General features: G+C 44.1%; 1 protein-coding gene across 1 annotated transcript in view; it reads right to left on the bottom strand.

Annotated features, from left to right (window-relative positions):
• FBN1 (fibrillin 1) overlaps positions 1-16,305 on the bottom strand; it is a 622,956-nt gene that overhangs the window by 71,167 nt on the left and 535,484 nt on the right. Inside the window, exons 46-50 of the mRNA XM_086958277.1 lie at positions 15,947-16,063; positions 15,357-15,485; positions 10,671-10,790; positions 9,177-9,302; positions 7,811-7,960 (exon numbers count right to left, since the gene is read on the bottom strand). Of these exons, the coding sequence (XP_086814403.1) occupies positions 7,811-7,960; positions 9,177-9,302; positions 10,671-10,790; positions 15,357-15,485; positions 15,947-16,063 (642 nt within the window). The remainder of the gene's footprint in view (positions 1-7,810; positions 7,961-9,176; positions 9,303-10,670; positions 10,791-15,356; positions 15,486-15,946; positions 16,064-16,305) is intronic.

The following is a 16,305-nucleotide window of genomic DNA, read 5'->3' as shown; positions in this document are numbered from 1 at the left end:
CAGGTCTCGAAAGGGGACGAGCACGTGTTAGGGAGTGAGGCCAGTAACTGGGCCAACCTATCCAGACCTATCGGTCGTCTTACGTCTACTCTGCGACCCTCTAGGCGTTGCCACCCACGCAGCGCTTTTTGTACCGTAAAAGACGCTGTCGGGTCCTGGATGCCATGGGCCTTGGCAACAAAGGAAATGGCGGCACGATGCCTTTGGGCCGTAGCCACCGATTTCCCAGCCCTACGTAAAGACATCAGAAAAAGTACTACGCACTCTTCCTGCCCCCACAGTCCCCCTCTCTCTTCCCCCAAAAAGGCTAAATAGGCCTGAAACGCCCCTTCATATGCCTTCCTTGTCCTGGGTGCTAGACTCTCTCCCACGAGGTGACGAAGTTCGGGGCACCGAGAGACCAGAGAGCTTCGGGGAAGGGTGCCGGCTCTGGGTCCGCTGAAGGAAGGAAACCCGAGAAAGCCTGCATGTGAAAACGAGACAGTGCATCAGCAGCCTGATTCATCACCCCTGGGACATGTTTTGCTCTGAATATCACGTTCAGTTGCATACACAGTAAGACAATTTCTTTGAGCAGCCTCAAAATCAATTTACAACGGGCTGCCTGACTATTGATGCATTCTACCACGGTCATATTGTCGGACCAGAACACGACAGAATGATCTCTGAACCCGTCTGGCCATGTACTCAGGGCCACCAGAATGGGAAATAGTTCAAGGAAAGCTATATTACCCGTCAGCCCCTTCTCGTGCCACCATAGGGGCCACTTTTGTGCAGACCATTTTGTGCCGAAGATGGCGCCAAAACCTATACTTCCTGCTGCATCTGTCCATAGCCCAAGCTCTTCGGAGGACACGGCTGGCTTGTTCCAGACGACTCGGCCATTGAAGTCCGCCAAAAATGCTAACCAAATCCGCATGTCCTGGCGGACTTCGGCCGATAATCTCGTGCGATGATGCCCTTCTCTTAAGCCAACCATTGATTGGGCAATCGAGCGGGAAAACGGGCGAGCCATTGGGATCACCCTCAAGGCAAAGTTCAACTTTCCCACTAATTGTTGCAACTGGTGCAGTGTAACCTTAGGTGCATTTAAACATACTTGGAGGGCTGTCCTGAATTTCAACACTTTGCTAGCTGGTAAACGGAAACACCCCTCCCTTGAGTCCAACTCGATCCCCAAAAACTCGAGGCAAGTCGTGGGACCCATAGTCTTACCCGTTGCCAATGGCACACCAAAATGACCCATCAACACACAGAATTCATCTAAGGCCTGGGCACATTCGGGACTTCCGGCGGAGCCCAGGAACAAAAAGTCGTCAAGGTAGTGCATTACATTTCGAAAACCCGTTTTCTTAGTAAACACCCATTGCAGGAAAGTACTGAATTGCTCAAAATAAGCACATGATATAGAGCAACCCATTGGCATACACCTATCCATGTAAAATGACCCCTGGAACCCGAATCCCAAAAGACGCTGATCGTCTGGGTGTACCGGGAGCAACCGGAACGCTGACTCGATATCAGATTTCGCCATCAACGTCCCGGGCCCCAGGCGATTCAAGATGGCTACCGCCTCATCAAACGATGCGTATCGCACCGAACAAACTTCCGGATCAATTGCGTTGTTCACCGAAAGACCATGTGGAGCAGACAGATTATGGATCAAACGGAACTCACCTGGGTCCCTCTTGGGGACCACCCCTAACGGAGAACAAACAAAATTCGGTACCGGGGGTACACTAAACGGGCCGGCAACCCGTCCCCGGCTAACCTCTTTCTGAATTTTCTCATGCACTACAGATGTATGTTGCAACACGGAAAGTTGATTTTTGCACATCCCTACCCCCTGAAAGTCCCCCACCGGGATGCGGAAACCATGTGAAAAACCGTACCGCAGCACCCCGGCAGAAGTACGATCCGGGTATTCGCTGAGCCAGGGAATCATTGCCAAGGTATCAATCGGGGTTGGTAACGGCGCCCCTCGGCCAAGCTTAGACCTGTTTGGCGCCCCCCTTACCCCCATTCTCACCCGTTCTGGCTCTGCACGATGACTCAGGATGGGACGACCCACACGTACTACATTCGTGTTTGAATTTACACAATCCCGGAGGCCTGGTACATTTCCCTTTGTTAAAATTAAAACAGAAACCCTTTCTCCCTGTATTGCCTGCGGGCCTTGACTGGTCGTCGGTGCTCGTACTTGGACGAAAGGGCGTCCCCACATTTTGGCGGGAGTAATCAATAACATTGCTCCCAACCAATGGCATTCTTAACATTCCCGATTCTTTCATTTTATCCCATGTTATAGAATCGTAACAATCCCAAGTCAAACTCTTGTTATGTTCCTTCTCTTTCCTGAACAGGTTGTCATAACAAAACCAATGGTTACCTTGATACGATGTCGAGTACCCCATAATTCGTGATTGATAAACGGGAAACTCAGGAAGCAACTCGGGCCTACGACCCCCCAAAATCGATGTGAAAATACCCCACGCATTGCCCCAGTTGCCAATATTCTCATTCACCTTAAAGGCGGCCATTTTTGCGCGCCAAACACTCGGATGCATTAAGTCCTTCTGACTTTTAACATGCTCCATATCATAATGGTCAACAAGCAAGGAGAAAATATTCACATACTCCCCAGACCAGATCTTTTCCTTTATAGCCAAAGGCACATGTTGTCCCAGTCTCTCTCTACGAGAGGGTGCTGACTCGTCCCTTGCAATCGGCAATGGCCGCTTACCTGAACCGGACGCGACTTCTGCCGCTTGCGGCTTGTCTTTAGCCGCCTCCCTTTTCTCACGAAGTCCTTTTATCAGCGCCTGTGCCTCGGCAGCCGCGGCGCCATCACTACTATCCCCCAACCATGCTGCTAGCTGTGCTGCCAGCTCGGGGGGCATGTCTCCCTTGGGTGTCGGGGTGACGACAACAGGGATTGGATTCCCCTCGATCGGTACTGGGGTCGGCGCCTCGAGCGGGGCAGAGGGAACCGGGACGTCTCCACCGGCTGGAACCCTTCTCGGCCTCTTAGGTCTCCCTCCAGCCGGCGCAGGGCCCGTACCCTCCTCCCCGTCCCGTTCTGCCAACCGTTTCTTTATGTCGGACACTTCTTTGCAAAGGGCCCGCACCATCTGGTCGGTCGTCATTCTCTTCGCGCCTTTCTTGGGCATCTCCCCGAGGAAGTATCTAGAAGACAAGAAAAAGGATCAAAACGCTCAAAATTGGCTCTTCGTTCTGTCCCGAGCTCACGTGTAGCGAGGAGGTGCAGCTTCGGAGCACAAGAACAAGAGGACGTCTTCGGGTCTTGCGTCTCTTTTTATCCGTCTTCGGGGCGGGCGAGAACCCGCCCCTGCCCGCCCCTAGGGCGGGGCTGGCTACGTCGGTGTCTAGGCCAGCCCACTCTAGGGCGGGAAAAAGCGCGCCCCGGCTACGCCGCTTCGGGCATACCAGCCGAGACACGCCTCCCGCCCAAAAATGGCTTCCCGGGGGGATCGAGGCACTCCACCATACGTTCGGGGGGACCGAGTGGTCGCCCCTTTCCACAATTACAGTTCTCACAGCAATTTTGAGATCTTTCACCGAGATATTATTTAGATTTGGCAACAAACTGCCAGCGCATCTGGCAAGCCCATATCTACTGGTCCAAAGCCACAATGTGCTCTCAGCTAGCTGAACAGCACATTATTGGAAGGAATGGCCACTGGAACTATCATTAGAACATCTGACGCAAGGAACACATTTTGTTGAAAATTAGTAATGGAATATATTCCCTACCAGCAGGATTAGTCGGGCTTTACGGTTTGCCAAGCACAAGATCCCGGCATGAATAATTACATTTAACATGTGCATATCCAAGTATGGACCTAACTTTAAAAAACATATCTTGAGAAATAATGCATGTAAACATGCTGTCTCATCTTTACAAAATAACCATGGGTAATCTGTTTAAAACCATTTTCAATGTAACAAATCTGTGTGTAATTTGGTTAGACCCTGCCTGACTAAGGGTTCAGCACATCAAGGTGATATCAAAGGTCGACTCAGCACTTTATCAATTCTTTACTTAACTAATAATGACATGAAAATATATATTTCTTTAAGTACAGCTGGACTACTGCCCTGAGCCTAGAACTCCTTGCATTTTCTATTAGTACTGTAGGTCAGCTATTTTTGCAACTCGTCTCTTGATAATGATGCTGCAGTGTCTAACAGCTTTTCAGATGCCCCAAGCATGTGGACTACATTAAAAATGAGTTTTAAATATGGCCCAGGGATTTATTCACATTGACTAATAAGAACCGTGGCAGGCCCGCAACATTTGACTAAAGCACCACTGTAGTCAAACTAATCTGTTATTTTTCAATTCATAAAATAAGCTACTGCAAATCAAATAAATCACAATGATCTTTAATGTAAGGTATTTGAAAAATGTAATTACACAGAGAACTAACTAACAGCTTTTACAACAAAATCTGGTGCCTGGATACCCTGGCGGGTGATTAGCCGCGCTCTACAAATCCGACTTGATTGATAGCATATTTAATCATAGCATTTCTAACAAGACTCATGGCATGTGTATTGAAATCAGTTATAAAACACTGTGCTTGGTAGAGTGGTGAATTATAGTCAATGTAGTGTGGTTAACGAGTTTCTAACAGTCTGTATGGAGGGTATACTAAATTGAGTGGAGTGTCATTAAACAGACTGATATAGAGTACAGTAGAGTAGAGTGATGTATTATGTCGTAAATTGGAGTGTCATAGAATGGAGTCGAGTGGAAGGGCATAAAGTGGAGTAGCGTCCAGTGGAATACCTTAAGGTTGAGTGGAATAGAGTAATGTATAGTGGAGTGGTGTAGAGTTGAATACCGTAGAGTGGAGCTGCGTAGATTAGAAAGGCGTACAGTGGGGTGACGTAGAGTGGAATACGGAAGAGTGGAATGACATATAGTGATATACAGTGGAGTGGTGCATAGAGGAATAGCGTAGAGAGGAGTAGTGCAGATTGGAGTGGCATAAAAGAGAGTGGTGTAGAGACAAATAGCGCAGAAATCAGTTGCGTAGAGTAGAGTGACAGAGTGGCATAGAGTGAAATAGCAGGAACTGGAGAAGAGTGGAGTTGCAAAGAGTGGAGTGGTGTACAGCAGAGTGATGTAGAGTGGAGTGGCTTAGAGTTAAATGGCGTGGAGTGGCAGAGTGGAGTGGTGCAGAGCGGAGTGGCATAAATTAGTCTTGTGGAGTCGATTAGCATAGAGTCAAAATGCATACCATGTGGTGTCTGGCACACGTTGCATGGATGTTTGGGGGGGCACCACATGTGCCCCCCTGTCCCCATAGTGGAGGTCCACAGGGTCTCTTTACGTCTGCCTTTACATGGTGGTGGGACTGCCATGTAAAAGGGCATCCTAATCCCTACGGAGGTGTCTCTACAGGCACCGCCACCATTATAGGGATTAGGCACCGACTGCTGCCCTGATGGGCTCCTTGAGCCTGTCGGAGGCGTTAGTCTCTCCTCCTGGCCAAATCGCTCTGACCGTCAGTATCTTAATACGGCGGTTGGACGGATACACTGGATGTCAGACAGACTGCCACTGATGGCCTGTCTGTGACAGTCTCCCTGCCATCAAAATGAGGCTCTTAGTCTGCGTTCTGGTTTTTAAGAGGAAATAGAGTGTAGTAAAGTGTTTGTTTATTGTTTGCACATTTAATTATTAGCTTAATTTTTTTAAGGAAACTGTACTACACTATATTTCCCCGTACAACTCAAAACACAGACTAAGGGGCTAATTACTATCTTGCTAGAAAAGCCCTCCATACGACTCAGATCCAGAGGGCTTTCCTAGCGAATTGCGATCCGCAAGTCCGAGTGACAGATACCGATGCACCTATATGGTGACAGACTCGGTTTGCTCGGACTCTCATTGAACTTTATGGAAGCCAGTATACAAAACGCGTACACAGGCTCCCATAGCAAAAATGGGTGTGTGGGTAAAAGCGTACACTCTGTGGTGGGCACTCCATGGTGCCCACCACACTGTGCATGAATGGAAAGGGGGGACCCATGGGTACCCCCAAGGGAGCGATTCAGAGGGCCCCGGTGAAGGTGGGCCTGCTACAGCCCCTGGAGTCTGATTCCAACAGCCATTTCATCTCGCAGATATCGAGTCGATACGGCTGTCCGAATTGTCCATGGTACTCGCTCTTTCGGAAGCCGGCTCCATTGCGTGGCACGATTCGGATGCAAACGAGTTGGACTGACAGGATCAGGTTCAGAAATTATTAGGTCGACGCAGACGAGATCTTTGCATCGTACTTGGTCATTCGAAACGGGAGACGATTCAGTCGGAAACATAGGCTCCGAATCGGATTTGCTAGTTATGGAACCCGTCTGGAGGCCTTCCTAGCGAGATCGTAACAGGCACCTAAACGTTTCACCCTTCCAAAATTGAAAGTACAAAATATAGTTTAAACCAAACTTAGCCTACGTTCTGGCTTTTATGGGAAATTTGGTGCAGTAGAATTTTTTTTTTTAATTTTGCACATATTACATTTTTACTGAACTACACTATATTTCTCCTTAAAATCCAGAATGCAGACTAAGGACCTGATTACGATGGTCGCTCGTCCGACCGCCATCGCAGCAGTAATGGAACCGTCCGACATGTAGTCGGCAGTTCCACCCACCTAATTAGGATGCAACCACTGTGTAGGCAGTTCGAAAAATGCAATATTCCATTGCGGCTTGTGCTGCAGCCCAGAAAAGGACTGCAGGACAAGACAATGGGAAAAGGTATTTTGCAAACATCCATTCACCGTGTGCCAGGCATCACATGGTGCATGGATGTTTGGTGGGGTGGAGGGTCACCACATGTGCCCCCTGGGCCTATTGCTGAGGCTCACGGGGGACGGGGGCCCTGCTAGCAGCCATCAAAGTCCCTTTTAATCTACCTTTACGTGGCACTCAGACCGCCATGTAAAGGCAGAGGGAAAAGGGCCATCATAATCCCTATGGCTTTGCAGGCACTTCTCCCATTGTAGGGATTACAGGCGGACCAACGCCCCCGTGGGCTCTTTGCGCCTGTGGGAGCTTAGTCAGTCCCTCCACCCACTGCGCTCCGAATGATCACATCATAAGTGGCTGTTGGACTGCTGTACTGGCTGTCGAGCAGACGGCCACCACCGGCCTGTCGGTGGCAGTCCTCTCTTTCGCAAGGCTGGCTGCCAGTCATGAGTCACAAAGGCAAACAGTCGTAAATCATTGATACACATTACTTCTAATTCCAATTAGAGTGGATGCCCTTTCACAACCTGTACTAATTGTGATTCAGAATATTTTATTTAATGCCTTTACTGAGTCAGAAAGGCTTTGCTGACTCATTAAAGGGATTTAGTACATAGCCCTAGACCCTTTTATGGAGACAAACCATGTGACTTTGTAAATCATAGGTTTTGTGACTGCAAAAAGGCTTACTACATGTGAACTTTAGGGCTCTAATATTAAGACCAGTTTGTTCATGATCTCCATTGTTTTATTTGTGTATTACACTAAACCAGGGGCTCTCAAACCTTTGATTCATTTGGCTCAAAATGTCTTTAGTAGTTAAAATACAATAGTGATGTGACAGTACTAACTCCACTTTCAACATTACTGTATTTTGCAAGTGTTATAAATTGATTGAACTGGCCTCACTGTGCGAATCCATTGTAACATTCTGAGGGCCCTGCTGGAATCAACTCAAAGATATGAGAATCCCTGGTCTACTACCCCTATCATTGCAGACTAGAGTGAGCACCATCTATCTGCAACTTACCATCTCCTTCAACTGGGCATATCTCACATGGATCGCCCCAGCCAGCACCATAGATGGCACAGCAGCATTCCTGTTTGGTATGGTTTTTGGGTTTTGGTGAAGAGCACCTTCCTTCATCGAACTTTGAAAAGCAGAAGCTTCCTCTTAAGTCTGAAAGAAAATACAATCATGTTTACACACTCTTTATAACTCTTTATCACAAGTTAATTAATAGAATAACAAAAGAACTCAATAAAGCCAATAAGTATCATCTTACTCATCAACAAACCAGGTGGCATTAATTGTCAAGGAAATCAGTAATAAACGTATTCCCTGAAACCCACTGTCCCTAAATCGGAAGCAATCTGGCACTCATCATGGCTTTTTGTTTCAGATTCGATGAAAGTCATCCAGAGAAAAAGCATGGCAATTCTCACTGTATTGTTAATTTGGTATGGGTCTGATGACGTTGTCAGTTCAGATTTACTGTATGGTGAAAGATTAATGTATTTTTACAACTTTATATTTATTAGGGAAATGAATGTATAATATTTCATGCATTTGTGAAAGGCATTTGTTTTACAGATTGTGCAATTTTTAGTATAGCTTATGTTTTCAAATTCATATAAAAATAATAAGTAATATTTTTATGTATTTGTATTAATTTCATTTGAATTTTCAATATAAACTGGAATTACTTTGTAACATTTTAAAAACTTTTAACATTAAATGTCTTGAAACCCACAAATTAAATGCATACCTTTTCTACCAGTTGGGATTATCTGACTGAAAATTAGTAATGGTTTTATACAGATAATACTGTTTGTTAAAAAAATAAAAAAATGCTTTTAATCTTTTCAGCTAGAAATGAAGCACAAATACTTATGTTTTTAACTTGTTTTACATAATTAGTCACAGTAGGCATTTTATAACCCTTTTACACAATAGACCTGTGTACCGAAAAAGGAGGGCACATTTTGTTGTGTTTTAAAAGTTTACGTTGTGATTCCACAGACAATCTTCCTTGGTCAAAAATATAGAAGAGTCAGTTATGAAGCAGGTTGTGAAAAAAGTATACGTTTTTCCACAAACAATAACATCTTTTTGTGCATTTAGCAATGGTATTTTAGAACTTTGACAAGTATTTGTGACAAGTGTTTTACAGTTTCACAACCATTTCCAACTTTCCAACAATATACGAACAGTTCTCATGAGTGTCTAAGGAAATTAGGATCAGTAATAAAAAGACCAGAATTACATTTGGAGCTTTTTTTTATAAACATACCAATGTTTGAGAAAAATGTGTAGAGATTTTTTTTCCAAATCAGTGTACTTTATATTAATAAAGGTGGAATTGCATATCATCTGTAGACACATCACAGCTTACCTATGCATCTTCTGCCAGTTGACGATAACACAAATTCATCAGGACATAGGCACAAGAAGCTGCCAGGTGTGTTGCTGCATGTGCCTAATGCACAGATGTCTGGTTCCTCTACACATTCATCAATATCTAAGTAGAGGAAAACACAATGGAAACAGGCAAGCAAAATAAAATTAGTCAGTTATCTTATACTAGATAAATTACCAATTGGCTTGTCTGACAACATGCATTGAAATTCTGTCTTACATAGGATTTCCTGATATTTATGCGCTCTGCAACAAGGTTAGAGTTTCCTATCCTGAAAAATGTTTACACAATCTTTGTTGTAGAGCGCCTAAACAACAGATGTGAGACAAGGGCCCAAAATTGTGAATACTCCCTCACAGAAAGTAGTTCATGATCACTGCAATTTTCCAACTTCACTTTAACAAAGTTCTTTATCAGAGTCTATACTGGCGATGTGTGAAGCAAAATAAAAGGTATGGAAAATGCATTTGATTGTCTACAAAAGCACAGCACAATGAAAAGTGAAAGGAAGTCAAATTCAGGAAAATGCATTGGGTGTACAATTGGGAACAAGAAACACATACAGCTAATTCACCATAGCAACTGTGTGAAATCTTGTAATGATTACCAGTCAGGAATTGAAGCATTAACTCAGGCAGTTGTACACCTAACATGACAGAAGATGATGACATGTGTATGTTCTTTTATTCTAAAACCCATGTGTAGCTCCTTCCGTGGCGCTCAAGCTAAAACAGTAATGCACTAATAGTCATAACCTTTATCGGCTGAATATATTTTTTATATATCTTGCTCCAATACAAGTGCCATGCCCGCTAATGCTTGACCTGTTTCACAAGAGCTTGTTCAAAATAATAGATGTGTATTATGCACTGAACAGTGACGGTCCACCAAAAGGGAAATCTACAATCTCTGAGTATTAGATGTAGTCAAGTTCAGCATTTCCTGACATATCAATCAGTGAATAATAAAATGGCAGTGTGTTCGTAACACACAGGTAAATACACTTTTTTGGTTTTACTTTCCGGTAATATTTAATTCCAATGGCGTCTTCATATCTCCCGACTAACTCTGCTGGAACTTTTGAAGTAAACTTAATCAACTTCAGTTCCTCCTAATCATCTGTTGTGATGAATTTCTGTTCCATTGTACCTGTCACCCCAGAGATACAACAGCCATATTCAAGCACAGCACCTATTACCCTAACACATTTTCTTACACTATGTTTCCTTTGTGCATTACTTCACATGATGGCACATTTATATGTGTTTTTCTCATACAGAGTCAACTTGTGTGCTGTGTCTATATATTGCAATTCTCTTAACTTGGAAAGTTGCTATTTGTTGACAAGTAAGTACTCTGTTTTACTAGACACTAACAACAACTACATGAACCTGACTTCATTCGGACTACGGACAATGACAGTTCTCTCAATTTCATTATTTTTTAGGTTTGGTAATATATTAAATATACCTTCACAATTGTCATTCTGCAAAATGTATCCAGGAGGGCAGATACATCTATAAGTACCATCCAGATTTTGACATGTTCCTGGGGCACATTTTCCAGGCTCTACTAAACATTCGTTGATGTCTATAAAAACAAAATGCTGATTAGAATTCTATACTTTTATCATGAGAAAAACTGAGTAATGTTTTACAATCTAAGGACTAACATGCATATTTGTATTTCTGTTTTTGGGTAGGATGAAGACAGACTGTTTTCTATATTACAATATTTCAATATTAGGCACTGCAAACCATACTCTCATTTTTTGTGTCAAAAACATCTTTTAAGACTTTGCCCATACACCATTGTCTTGTAGCACCAAAACCCAAACCAGCATATGAACCGAAAGTACAGTTTGATATGTGATTCTTCCCTCGTAAAGGGACCGAAGTATAAGAACCCCAAACAGAAGTTGATTAATTAGCAGGTCCATGAGCCATAAGTACCAATATTGTGGCTCACTCAGATCAATTCAAGTCAATTTAAGTCAAATCAAAAGATCTCGATTTGGCCTATTTGGTCACAAAAGAGAATTAAACATGATAAAAATATCCAGTTAATACATAATACAAGTCTAAAATCCATATACAGTCCATAAGTGCATTAGAAGGTGAAGCTGCATTGTTAGACAAAGTAAAACACAGAATAAAACTTTGTCTTATTTAGGGGTGGGCGGCCAGCTACGCTCCGTGCACGGAGTGTGCGTAGTGCCGCCTACTCCGCATTTTGCGGAGCGGGCGGAGCCAGGTGGCACTACGCACGCTCCGCAGACGGAGCGTAGCTGGCCGCCTCCCTCCCGCCCTCACTAAATACTTTAAATGGAAAGTTTAAATTAATTAAAAGGCACTTACCTTGCCCGCCGCTGCCCGCCGCGTCCCCGGGGCTCGCTATCTTCATTGTTCCGTCTTGTTTACTAATGCGCATGCGCGGGCGGCCGCGCATGCGCATTTCTCACGAGAAAATGCGCATGCGCGGCCGCCCGCGCATGCGCATTAGTAAACAAGACGGAACAATGAAGATAGCGAGCCCCGGGGACGCGGCGGGCAGCGGCGGGCAAGGTAAGTGCATTTTAATTATTTTACACTTCATTTAAAGTATTTAGGGAGGGCGGGAGGGAGGCGGGTGGCGGCCAGTGGTTCGTGCATAGTGAGGCTACGCGGAGTGCGGAGGTGGGCGTAGTTTCTCGCCCACTTCGCGTAGCTCCGCGAAGCCCCACTACGCCCACTACGCCCAGGGCTAGTCTTATTGTGAATGGCTTCTGCTCTTCAAGACTATTTTCCTTTGATAACCAAAGTCACAATTGATCATGAAAGACCTTTTTCTCTAATGCATAGTACTGTACTACCCGCATGGTTCTTTTTTCACCTTTTTAACTTTTCTAAATGTTTTTTTTTAATTGCTTTTTTAAAGGCTTTATTCATGTACTTTTCTCTTTCTTGTTTTTATTGTCTAATTGCAAAGATTTTAATTAATCATGCAATAAAGATTATTATTATTATCACAGAATAAAACCAAATATCAAAACATCCTCAAGATTACTTTGGGAACAGTTTGCCTATGTGTAACAATGTGGGAGAGTGAGACAGACCAGGAATCAAGTCTTCCGTGGTTTTCCTGCATTTCAATGCAACTTTAAGGAATGAGCTACCCCTCAAACATACATCATGACTGTTCAGCAAATGAAAATAGCGCCTCTCTACATTTGGTGGCCCGATGACTTTAATAAGGGTTTCAGAAAGTGTTGAAACAGAGGGTTAAAAAATTTGCAGAAGAATGCAAAATGTTATAAAGTTTGTTCTGCTAAGCCATTACACGGTCAAGACAGAGTGGGACCCCCTCCAGAGTGCTGCTGTCCTCCCAGAAGCACAAAAGCTGACATACTGTTTCTGCTTTAAAGCGGAAGAGAAGAGATCTCTACCAGGCCGTAAGATCTAGGATCAGGTACAGTACAGGTTCAAGAGGCACCAAGGACATATAATAACCCCACACAGAACTCTTACTTAATTCAATATGAAGCCTTTTTTATTGTACAAATCTCTGAGAAATTGTGCCTCCCTAAAGCAGCAATACATTCACAAGACGGATCCATTGAATACAGAGACCCTATCAAAGTCTCCTTCCTTGACCAGCTATGCAACGATAAGATGGTGATCTTAGTCTTCAGAATTGATTTGCATGTACAACTCAGTTGGAGAGGAGCTTTAATATATCTCCCCCCGGGGTCACTCTCCAACTCCGACCACTATCTTGGTCAGATCACTCTATGATTGAGTTTCAAATTAATGGTCCCAAGGAACGTACTGGTCATATACCACCTCTTAAAAGGTAGTATAGACAATGGCACAAACTCATGCCCACCCACTTTCAAGAAACTTTTGTCCCACCACAAAACTCTGATTCGGATAGTGTTGAGATGTGCCTAGCCACTTTTACTGCCAGCCTGATTTCCACGGTAGATCGCCTAGCCCCCCTGAAACAGTGCCCTCCCCCACTAAACGTCACCAGTCTACATAGTCTACTGCCACTCTTCAGTCTGAAAAAAGTCAGTGCAAAAAATTCAAACGCCATTGGAGACGCTCACACGAACCGCAAGATAAAGTAACCTTTAAGAAAGCAATGACGCAGTGTCACAAGAATCTGAAAAACGCAAGCAAAACTTACATTGCATTACAACTCGAGCAGGCAGGGAATATGCCTAGGACACTCTACCGGATTTAAAAAACATTTACGAACCCCAAGGCCTGTAACACCGAGGATGCTGCATCTCAAACCTTGTGTGATAACATGGCAAACTATATCACTCAGAAAATTGATGTGATCTACAAAAAAATCACGTCGGCCAATGGATTTCAGACAGGCCTTAAGTTTGACCTTCCTCTAGTTACTTCAAATGTACTTGAGCTAGAGAATTTCCCGACACTTACATCTGAGAGGACAGAAGCTCTTCTAAAAGTCATTAAGTCAGGGTTCCCTATAGACCTCATTCTGCCTCCTTTTTGTCCAAACAACTTGCCAGCCCCATTTGCTCAATCCTAAACAGGTCTATAAAAGAAGGCACTCTCCAACTAGAGTGGAAAGCGGCACAAATCCTTCCCATCAGAAAAAATCCCAAAGCCCCTATAGAGGACGTATCCAGTTATCATCCCATTTCCTTGCTCCCCCTAAAGAGCAAACTTCTGGAAAAACATATAAATATCAATCCTCAAATTGTTTGGATGCCTCACAATCGGGATTCCGGCCCAGGCATAGTAAGGAGTCTGCGCTGGTGGCAGTTACTGATGATATCAGGATGCTGTTGGATAATGGGCAGGTGGTACTTTTGGTGCTGCTTGACCTGTCCACAGCATTCAATACCATCTCTCACCAGACTTTACTTAGGAGATTAAGGAATATAGGCATCAAAGGGAATGCCCTGAAATAGATGTCTAACTTCCTGTCGGAAAGAACTCAAACCATCAACTTAGGCACTTTTCGCTCACAGACCACCAGAGTGACCAAGGGAGTTCCACAGGGCTCTTGTTCGAGCCATACTTTGTTCAAAATCTATGTTACTCCCTTAGCGGGACTACTGGGGAAGTTAGGATTCATCCCCATAGCCTACGCAGACGACATCCAACTTCAACTCTCATTTGACAAAGCCACACCAACATTCAGGCTAACTTTTCGGAGGGTATTAAGGTCGCCGTGGACTGGATGAGGGATAAGTTCCTACAGCTTAATGCAGGGAAGTCTGAAATAATGCTGTTTGGAGAAGCAACGGTTAGGTGGTCTCCTAGATGGTGGATAGAGGAACTAGGCTCTGCCCAAGTCCGAAACAGGTAGTAAAAAAACTAGGTTTCCGAATTGACCATAAACTTACTCTGGGGGAGCATGCCACCACTACCACTGGTGCTTGCTTCCACAACCTTAGTCTTCTCAGGAGAGTCTTTCCCTTTTTGCCACTCCGCACAAGGAAACCCAGATCCAGGATTTAGTATTAAGCCGTCTGGACTACTGCAATGCTTTGCTGATCGCAGTCAACAAAAGCTCTTTGAGTAAATTGCAGGTAGTCCAGAACACAGCTGCCTGCCTGGTGCTCAGTGTCCCCCCTAGAACGGTGTCTCTTCCCCTCCTGCAAAAACAACACTGGCTTCCAGTTCGTAAAAGGGTCAGGTTTAAGATCTGCTGTATTGCATTCAAATCCATCAACAACTTGTGTCCCAGCTACCTAGAGGACACATTTGTCAGATACCTTCCATACATGCTCCTTTGCTCTGGGTCTAAGGCACTTTTCCATGTCCCACACTTCAAAAAATCCCCTCTGGGCGGCAAAGCCTTCTACCACCTAGCCCCACTTTACTGGAATCTACTCCCTATCCAGTTACGTCAATGCATGAACTATCTGGTATTTAGAAAGCTGCTAAAGACTACCTTGTTCTGATGTACTTCACCTTAGTAGTTCCTGGCAGTCTTAGCGTGGAGATACCCTATTGGGGTGATTCGGGCACTTTACAAATCAAATAAATCAAATCAAAATCAAAGGTACCTTTTATATACCCAGTTACGAATTGCCAATATATGCATCCTTTAAAGGGCTGATGAACATTGTTTCTCCAATAGAAATATATTTTTTTCCTCTTACAGAGCAATTGGCATCATGGATTGACTTACCCACGCAGGTTCTTCCATCAGGAGCCACCTCGTAACCCTCGTTACACAGGCACATGAAAGATCCAACTGTATTTATGCAGTTGCCATTCCTGCACAGGAGCCCATTTAGAGTAGAACATTCATCCAGATCTGGAAAAACCAAATGATCAAATATTATGTGCAATGACCTTGCAGGGGTGCCATGGCCATAATGCATGCAGGAATAATGCCCTCTGGTTGGGTATTTAAAGACAACCACACTTGGTTTACAAAGTCCCCCACACAATCCTTAGTTCCAGTGCAACTGCACCGACTGCGTTATCGATAGCTATACCGCTAACTGAATGCTATAAAAGTTAACTTCTTAATATAAAGCAGTATTAAAACACAGAAAGAACACCATTCTTAGTAAAAACCTATCACCATCAAGGAAAAGTAATAAGCGTAGTTATTCTGTACTTTTTCTGCACCTCACACTTATCCTTCATTCTGAGTATCATTCAGACTTAGCACGCAAAGGAGCATTCTGAGATCAGATTTGATAAATAATGCAATCATGCTGAGACTCTCTATGAAAGAGAGCTTTTGTACACAATACAACAGCACTTTACCTATGCAGTCATTGTTGTGGGACAGAATGAATCCATCGAAGCAGCGGCAGTTGTACGAACCAATAGTATTCCGGCAAGTCCCATTTCCGCATGGATCTCTTTCGCATTCATTGACATCTAGAACACACAGAGTACACGCCCATTATGCACTGATAGTGGTAAGCATAGCAAAACAGCAAATCATATGTTTATACATAGCTATTGAATAAGGAAGAGAATCTTGGTCATGGGTAAAGGTTAAGAGCCATACGAAAAACAGAATCAACTGGAGTTCATTTTATGTGTAGCCTTTAATCTCAAAAGGAAATAACAGGCCCATACCTAAAGTTGCCGTATATTAAAACATTGAGCACTGACAT

Source organism: Lissotriton vulgaris, chromosome 2_1, assembly GCF_964263255.1.
Source record: "Lissotriton vulgaris chromosome 2_1, aLisVul1.2, whole genome shotgun sequence".
NCBI lineage: Eukaryota > Metazoa > Chordata > Amphibia > Caudata > Salamandridae > Lissotriton > Lissotriton vulgaris.
Note: the sequence above shows the minus strand (reverse complement) of the source record. Positions and strands in the feature narration are given on the sequence as shown.